The sequence below is a fragment of the Nicotiana tabacum genome, chromosome 10, assembly GCF_000715075.1.
Source record: "Nicotiana tabacum cultivar K326 chromosome 10, ASM71507v2, whole genome shotgun sequence".
Taxonomy (NCBI): Eukaryota; Viridiplantae; Streptophyta; class Magnoliopsida; order Solanales; family Solanaceae; genus Nicotiana; species Nicotiana tabacum.
The window spans coordinates 130421783-130431366 of NC_134089.1; the positions used below are offsets into that span (position 1 = coordinate 130421783).

A 9584-nucleotide genomic window follows, 5' to 3' on the forward strand; every position below is an offset into this window, starting at 1 on the left:
GCTTAGTAGCATTTATGTTGGCAATGTTATTACTCATTATCAACATATCATCTACATATAGGCAAACAATGACTATGTGATTTGGAACATTTTTAATGTACACACATTTATCACATTCATTTATCTTAAAACCATTTGACAACATTGTTTGGTCAAATTTCGCATGCCATTGTTTGGGTGCTTGTTTTAGTCCGTAAAGGGACTTAACAAGTCTACATACCTTCTTTTCTTTACTTGGAACTACAAACCCTTCATGTTGTTCCATGTAAATTTCTTCCTCCAAATCTCTATTTAAGAAGGCTGTTTTTACGTCCATTTGATGAATTTCAAGATCATAAACTGCATCTAAAGCTACTAGCATTCGTATGGACGTAATTCTCGTCACTGGAAAATATGTATCAAAGTAGTCAAGACCTTCTCGTTGTCTATACCCTTTGACAATAAGTCTTGCTTTAAATTTATCAATAGTGCCATCATCTTTCATTTTTCTTTTAAAAATCCATCTACACCCCAAAGGTTTATTTCCAGGAGGAAGATCAACCAATTCCCATGTATGGTTGTTCAATATGGATTCTATTTCACTATTGACTGCCTCTTTTCAGAACAATGATTCCGAAGAAGACATAGCTTCTTTAAATGTTCGAGGCTCATTTTCCAATAAGAAAGTCACAAAATCTGGTCCAAATGAAGTAGACGTTCTTTGACGTTTACTACGTCTTGGATCCTCCTGATAAAATGTACTTTCTTTTGTTTCTTCCCGAGGTCGTTTAGATCCTTCACCAAACAATTCACATTCCTTTTTATATCGATATATATTTTCAAAGAACTCAGCATTATCTGATTCTATAACCGTATTATTATGAATGTCAGGATTTTCTGATTTATGAACCAGAAATCGATATGCTTTACTGTTGGTCGCATATCCTATGAAAACACAATCAACTGTTTTCGGTCCTAATTTTACCCTTTTGGGTTTAGGAACTTGTACTTTTGCCAAACACCCCCACACTTTAAAATAATTCAAGTTGAGATTCCTTCCTTTCCATTTTTCATATGGAATGGATTGTGTTTTGCCACGGGGTACTCGATTTAGTATTCGGCTAGCCGTAAGAACAACTTCCCCTCCCACAAGTTCTGTGGCAATCCAGAACTTATCAACAATGCGTTCATCATCTCCTTTAATGAACGATTCTTTCTTTCCGCAATCTCATTGGATTGGGGAGTGTAAGGGACTGTTGTTTGATGAATAATTCCATATTCTAAACATATTTGTTCAAAAGAAGATTCATATTCACCACCCCTATCACTTCTTATCATTTTGATTTTCTTGTTAAGTTGCGTTTCAACTTCATTTTTGTATTGCTTGAATGCGTCTATTGTTTCATCTTTACTATTAAGTAAGTAAACATAGCAATATCGAGTACTATCATCAACAAAAGTTATGAAATACTTCTTTCCACCGCGAGATGGTATTGACTTCATATCACAAATGTCTGTGTGAATTAAGTCTAAAGGATTTGAATTCCTACCAGGTTGCATTCAGAAAGCATGACACACAAGTCATCAACATCATCATGCTTTTCTACCATGTTTGCTTGACCCCTTTTCTTGTCTTTTTTCCGAGCACGACACTCCGTAGATTTGTGTCCGGTTTTCCCACAATTGTAGCAGTTTCCACTGAACCGCTTCTTGCTTGGGTTGTATTTCGGACCAGAAGCCTTCTTTCTCTTTTTGTTATCTTCAACAATATTTGCTCCCATTATTGTTGAATTTTCATGGCCTCTCTTTTCAGCAGCTTTATTGTCCTCTTCGATTCTCAATCGAACAATGAGATCTTCAAGGGACATCTCCTTTCGTTTGTGTTTCAAATAATTTTTGAAGTCCTTCCACAATGGAGGCAACTTCTCAATTATTGCTGCTACTTGGAATGCTTCATTGATGACAAGACCTTCAATGAAAATTCCGTTAATAAAATTACTAAAAAAATTACTTTCAACATCAGTATTCTTTTGAAATATACCTTCAGAAAGTAGATCATGAATAATTACTTGCAATTCCTGGACTTGGGTAATAACAGACTTGCTATCTACCATTTTGTAGTCCAAAAATTTTGCAGTGACGAATTTCTTCATCCCGGCATCTTCAGTTTTGTATTTCTTTTCAAGCGCATTCCACAATTCTTTTGATGTCTCCACGCCACTGTATACATTATACAGATTATCATCCAGCCGCTAAGAATATAATTTTTGCACAAAAAATTAGAATGCTTCCACGCCTCAATCACGAGAAAGCTTTCATTCTCTGGAGTTTCATCTGGCAGATCAGGAACATTTTCCTTGATGAACTTCTGTAGACATAACGTAGTCAGGTAGAAGAACATCTTCTGCTGCCAGCGCTTGAAATCAATCCCGGAAAATTTTCCGGGTTTTTCTGCCGGTGCTAAAGCCGATGTTCGGCTTGTCGATGCGTTGGCAGTCACCATCGGAATAGCTTGATTTCCGTTGTCATTCGCCATTTTTTTCTGGAAAAAATGACACGAACAAACGTTTAAAACTGGAGTAAAAAAATCACGTAGATTTTAATCTCCAACAAATTGCCACGAAGGCTTTAAAACTGGAGTAAAAATCACGTAGATTTTAATCTCCAACAAACCGCGAGGCTTGCCTTCTTCCTAACTCTTTAAGAGCTACATGAAGTGCATTTGTATATAAACCCACCAAACTCCTTTTCCTCTACCAATGAGGGACAATGTCTCATTAAAAGGAGAGGGAAACTTAAAATTTTACTCAAAATTTTCATTTCCCTCCATTTCTCATTCACCCTCTTTTTAATACCTTTCTATATTAAAAAGAAACTCAACAATCCCCCACATGAATGGGGAAGGGCTATATCACGGAAGTATTCATGAAAAACTTGTGTGATTTGCAAGCAATGATAGGAGTTTAATAGAAATTCATGAATATAGTTGAAAACTAAGATAAATACATCAAATATATATGTTACCAATCTCTTCCGCTGAGTCCTCACTGTAACTAAACCCTCATTGTGCAACGAGCTGTCCTTTTCAGATGCTCGAACACCCTTTACCTTGGCACTCTTCTTCTGGAAGGCCTCCTCATCAGTAAAATTTTGATAATTCACATCCATACTAGGCTCGATCTCTCCATGAGCAGTCCAGAGATAATAGTTATCTTCGAACCCCTTTTTATAAAGATGAAGTTAACATTCTCCGGCTTTAAAAACTTCATGCACTTGCAATTCACACAAGGACACCTAATAGTGCCCTCATGACGAAACGGAGAAAGGGGCATTGTATACTCAATAAATCCATCAACCCCATTCTTCCCTCAACCCTCTACCATTAGGATAATTTCTATTATACATCCATCTACAATGTTCAGGTTCCATCTATACAATCAAGAAAAAAATAAGTAAAATATTTCACTTCTTAAATTTTTCAATATAAGAATCTTTTAGATATTCTCAACAAGTTTAAGTTACACGGAGAAAAACCCTTCTATTTTCTCTAATTTAGTGTCTCCCTCCCACCTTTAAAAAAATAATAATTCATGTTTCAGGTTTTTCTGGCTATGTTACTTGCTAAGCTTTTCTTATCAAACTTTTTTGTTTTCAATAAAGCAATCTTTTAGGTATTCTCGACAATTGCTACTTGTCTGTGATTAAAGAATTAAAGTTTCAATGCATATCTTATATTTGATTCTAAATGCTACTATTGTTTTTTCGACACTAAAAGTTATTAACAATTAAAATAGAATGTCGTGATGACTTTATAATTTAGAGTCAACTACATATTTTTTGTGTGTTGAAGAACATCCACTATAATTTTTTCACTTGAAAGCTTTTAAACACTTCAAAACTAGCCAATGCCAACTATACAACAGAAAATTTTCCTCATCAACTAAATGGAATTGAAAGCTCAACAATTTATCACAAAGATATCACCAAACTATAAATATCAATTCAAAAAACTACTTCCTCGGGTCCATATTAATTGTCGTAGTTATTAAATATATTAGTCCAAAGTAGTTGTCGTTTTAGAAAATTAAGGTATAATTTTTTTCTTTCTATTTTTCCCTTAGTATTAAATGTTCTTGAAAGTAAAAATATTCACTACACAACATAAAACACCTAAAAGTGAAGATTACAGGGTATAGTAGTAAAAATATCCGCTTGTTAATAGTTTCTTAACGACTTGTTTGGATGGTTGTTACGCATCGTTTCATAATGTATCGTATCATACTGTATTGTATTGTACTGTATCATTTGATAAATACAATGTTTGGATAGATTGTGTCGTTTGCCATCGTTTCATGATATCACGCACCAACAATATGAAGAATAAACTTGTAATATTATAAAGAAAAATTATGATACAAGGTAAAATTACTATATAAAAAAGTAGGATAAATGATAAAATAAAATAATTTAATAATAATAAAGGGTGAGATTGAGAGAAAAAGACAAAGTAACGACGCGACCACACCAAATCGGTCGTTACATAAAGTGGCACATTTCGTCGTTATGTAACGACGGATTTAACGATACGATACAATAAAATTTAAGTAACAATCAAAACAAACATTGTATTTAAAGTAACAATACGATACGATACAATGTGTAACAATCGTGCAAACAAGCTGCAAGGGACGTGTAAAAGAAAAACTGACAACTAAATGGGCCGGAGGGAGTAACCTAAATCATTTTAACTGTTTTTTTTTATCAATTACTTTCACGTAAAAAACTAAATTCCAATTTCACATGCTTAAACAGTAAATTTAGAATGAACAATAAACTAAATACAGATCTGAAAAAGGAAAAACAGTAAATAATCTACAAGAAAAACGAACAAATTAAAGAAACGCTGAATACATATTTGAAAAAAAAAAAGAAAAAAAAAAAGAGAGAACGAAAAAAGAACGCTGAAGCCTGAATAAGATCTGAAAAAGAAAAAAAGTAAATAAAAAGAGAAAGAAAGAAAACTTCAAGGTATTAGGCTGCCGGAGGGGGGGGGGGTGACAGTAGAGGTAGAAGAAGAGAGAAATGGGAGACGCCAGAAATGAGAAATTAATGAGAGTTCTGTCCGCTTTATATCATTTCAATTTCCGACTGAAACTGTCGGTCATTCCATCGGTCGGAAAATCATTTTAAATCATTTCCATGTTTTGTGTTGGTTGGATCGCTTTTGATTTCCGACTGAACTCGTCGGAGATATATACACGTTATATGTATAATGTTGATATTTTTCTACAGCAAAATTCCATGAATAGTTTGCATTTTACTAGTAGCAGAGGAAGAGGAAGAGGAAGAGGAAGAGAGAAATGAAAAGAAAAGAAAAAAAAGAAGGTTATGCACTTTTTATAACATTTCAATTTCTGACCGAAACCGTGGGGTCATTCCATCGGTCGGAAAATCATTTAAAAAGATTTCCTTGTTTTGTCTTGGTTAGATCGCTTTTTGCGACCGAATTACGCGTATATATGTACGTATATATATATATATATATATATATATATATATATATATATATATATTTCTTTAGTAATTCCATGAATAATTTGCATTTTTCTAGTAGTGCTAAGAACAGCTGTGACATTCCAATTTTAGGAGACTAGAATGGTTAGGACTCACAACAAAAATTCTCCGGAACAGGGGTGGATGCAGCCTTCCGGCTACAGGTTCAACTGAATCGATAACTTTCGATACAAAATATGAGTTTATATTTAAAAACCTACAAAAATCTCAATAAGTATTAAATTTGAGCCCATAACTTTAATAGTACAATGAATTCAATACTAAAAATTTTGAAAGCTAAACCTATTAAATTTAAATCATGAATTCGCCTATCACATAACAATGAATTCAGGCTTACTGAAAGATCTCAGAAATTTCGTCCAGTTCTTAACACTTTCTATTCTTGAGATTCCTGACAATTTTCATGTTAAATAATTATGACGACTGTGGATTCTTTTAGAAGGAATGGTCAAAGATTGCCACAAAAATCAGTCAATAATAAAAGTAGTAGGGTTGCTTATTATCGGAAATTATTCTCTCCAACGAGGGAAATTATTACTTTAAATTGTGGAGAGTTTGATGATCAATAAACAATCGTCCTTTTTGCCAAATTAGAAAAACTAGTAAAACTTATACTCTGTAACATTATCCTAACCACAGTTATAATTATTTCTATTCTAGCTAGCTAGGAAGTCATGAGCCCTCTATAAATGCATTCATGTTCTACATACAGATATAATAACAGAGTAAGAATATAATGGCTAGGTTCTTAGTTTCTTCTGTGGTTGGTAATGATAGTTTTAGTAAAGCTTGTGCTAGGATTAGCTACTCTGAAGGCATGTTCTTGCTCGGCGTTATAATTTGCTCGGTTTTAGTGGTGTCAATGGTGGTATTTGCATGCACTGATAATCCTGAAAAGGACTTGCCTAAGAAGAAGAAGATAACCAAGTCTAAGCCCTCTGGTCGTTGTGTTAGTGGTGCAGCTACTGGTAGCAACATCATGATTTTTGGTGGTGCTGGAGGTGTTGGCAGTTGCTGTGGAGGTGGTGGCTGTGGTGGAGGCGGCGGTGGTGACCCTTAACAAGGAATTGTGGAGGTCGAACATTAAGGTTGTAGGTTAGGAGGTAGTTGTGAATATTTCTTCGGCGCATCAGAGTGAGACTTGCCAGTTAGGTTTTAGTTTTAGGATGTTAGTGGTTTCTACTGATGCCGGTCTTTACCTACTGGTTATTGTGTACTTTCCATCTATTTCGTGTTTTTATTTTATATTGCTGTTATTTTATTATGATTCTATTGATAGTACAAATATATCGTCTCTTGTCGTCTTCTTGAGCTGAGGGTCTCCTGGAAACAGCCTCTCTACCCCTCAGGGTAGAGGTAAGGTCTGCGTACATACTACCCTCCCCAGACCCCAATAGTGGAATTACACTGGGCCGTTATTGTTGTTGGCAGTTATTGTGGAGGTGGTGGGTGTGGCGGAGATGGCGGCTGTGGCGGTGGTGGTTGCTGAGTGGTTGTAAACTATCTTATTCTGCTATGAACTATTATATGAGCTGAAGTGCTTTGTTAAGTTCCTTTTTTAGTTTTTTTTTCCTTCCATTTTTCCCTTTTATTTTATAACCAACATGAACCATCACTTCTAAATTAATTGGAAAGATACTTAAAAACAAGTAGAATCTCACTTGAGTGGGCAAAAGGGTTCAGCCGCCTGTATAACTGTATGATAATACTGTTTAACCAAAAATCTGAGTCTTTGGTCAAAGCTAAATAGAAATTCGGGTTACTGATAATCAGGTGACGAAAATAAAATGTTTTTGAGAATGATGGTAAAACAGTAAATAGTTTTGTATTTCAATAAGATCTCAATAGTATTTCGTGTCTTTACAGATGTTGAGTCCTTCTCCTTTTATAGTTGATTCTAGGAGAAGATGTAATGCCTTTGTCTTAATGAGGCAATTATGAGCAATAAATGACATTAAAAGAAACGTTACACAATCATTTTTATTTAATTCAAATATTCTAACGTATTTGATATTTAATGCTGTATTTAGACTCTTTTACGTCATCAGATTCGTATCTTCAACTTCTTCCGATTTTTGGTCTTTAAATGACTCGAATAGGTACGAGACTCGTACCTATTTTAGTAACGGCCCACACCTATGTTGCTTTCTTTTTCCCTTATCTGTTGTCGCCCGTGCCTCTTGGCTATTTATTGTGTTTTGACCATTTGACCAGTCCACGTATCATGCCACGTCACCTACAATGTAAATTCAGTTTTTTTCCAATACAGATAGTCCCCCCACTTTTCATTTATTTATCAATTAAATAATTGGGAAGTGGATCTTCATAAAAAGGGAATTTTTGCCGTAATTAATATTATGACAATACTGACGCTTCAATTGTCCCTTCTATTTAATGTTTTACATACGTGTCACTTTCTGATTGGTTCTGCAATTCTACACCCTTTTTTCGAAACTTCTTCATTCACACTATTCACGAAATGATAGTTGCCTTTATTATAGGCTTTCCATCATTGCACTTCTAAGTTTGACGGTTGTCATTATAAGCATTTTTAACCCTCTTTCTTTTACCTTCTTCTTCATAGATCTTCAACAAGGAATTTCTTACTTACTTGTATTTTCTCTCCCCTTTAGTACATTCTTCTTCAACAATGTCATCTCCAAACCCTAACCCTAGAAAAGTTCCAATTCTCGATCACTTCCCCAATGCCCCCGTAAGACATAGGAGAGGCAGAGGAGGTAGGCTTCGGAGCTTGGGCCTAGGGTCCGCTCGTGGTGGTTTATCTGGTCCTGCTTCTTCTTCTTCTAGTATCGGGAGTTCTATTCCGAAGACCCCTTCTTCTAAAGGTAAAGAAATCCTTGATTCTTCTCAAGAACCTTTAGTCGATGAAATTGTTCCCAGTGATTTGTCTTTTGGGAGTGATAGAACGTCTCTTCAAAAGCAAATTGTAAATTTAGAAAAAGCTGACACTTATCCTTCATTAGTGACCGAGCTTACAATTCCTATCATCAGAAGGGATTGTAACTGGATAGTCTTCGAATGTCAATTCCTTCCCCAAATCAAAGAATTTCTTCCTTTAGAAGTGGTTACTCTTTTGTTTATACTTACCCCATTACTTTGGGTTTTAATCCTCCGGTTGACCCAGTCATTATTGACTTTTGCCGTTTCTTTAAAATCTGTTTGGCCCAAGTCGGTCCCCTAGTGTGGAGAGCAGTGGCTTGTCTGAGATACTTATCTGCCAAAGCCAATGTCAACTTCACCTTTTCTCACCTTATTCATTTATACCATCCCAATTTAATGCGCCATGGGGTTTTTACCTTAACTGCAAGAAGCAAAAAGGTTTTGGTAAGCCCTGAAGATGGCAGAGATCGTGGATGGTATACCCGTTACGTTGTTGTACGTACGGTGGACTTGCTTGGTGAAACAAATATTCCCTTTCCTGAGAAGTGGAATTTTGCACGTAAGTTTCCTTTTATTTACCGCACCTATTTTTGAGAATTCTAATTCTTTTTCTAACTTCGTCTCTTTTTGTTTTTTTGTAGCAACCATGGGAGATGTGGAACTTATTCTTGACTTCCGTGGTTGGGTAGATTCAATTTTGAAGATTGCTCATAAGGATCAAAGAACTTGGAAATCAATTTCTTCTTTACATGGCTGGAAGGTGAAAACACATGGTATGTCCCTTTTTACACGTTTTTTTCTTTTTACATGTTAAGCACCTTTTTCTCAATGTTGATTATGTATCCTTCTTTTAATCAGGATTTGGTGTTAGAGGAATGGCAGCTGATGTAGCTATGGCCATTCGCATGTCTGCTAATGCTGCACTTGATTTGAACAAGGCTCGTGCTTCGCTTCCCAAAAGGAAAGCTATAGGAGAAAGTTGTGAGAATGAGGAAGAGGAAGATACCTCTTTAATTGCCAGGCCAAGAGTTAGGAGACGAGTCATTAATAGTGATGAAATTGAAGATACCCCTGCTCAAACCTCATCCACCGAGCCTGTTTTGATTCATTCTGACGAGGACACCGTGCCA

The 9584-nt window shown here is 35.5% G+C and overlaps 1 protein-coding gene across 1 annotated transcript; it reads right to left on the reverse strand.

The window, feature by feature from the left end:
• Window positions 1-85: 85 nt before the first annotated feature.
• On the reverse strand, window positions 86-2855 carry LOC142164764 (uncharacterized). The gene is made up of 2 exons (XM_075223302.1): window positions 2021-2855; window positions 86-1948 (listed from the first exon to the last, which is right to left on the reverse strand). The coding sequence occupies exons 1-2, from the start codon at window positions 2130-2132 to the stop codon at window positions 1509-1511; spliced, it is 552 nt and encodes a 183-aa protein (XP_075079403.1). The 5' UTR covers window positions 2133-2855; the 3' UTR covers window positions 86-1508.
• Window positions 2856-9584: the final 6729 nt, after the last annotated feature.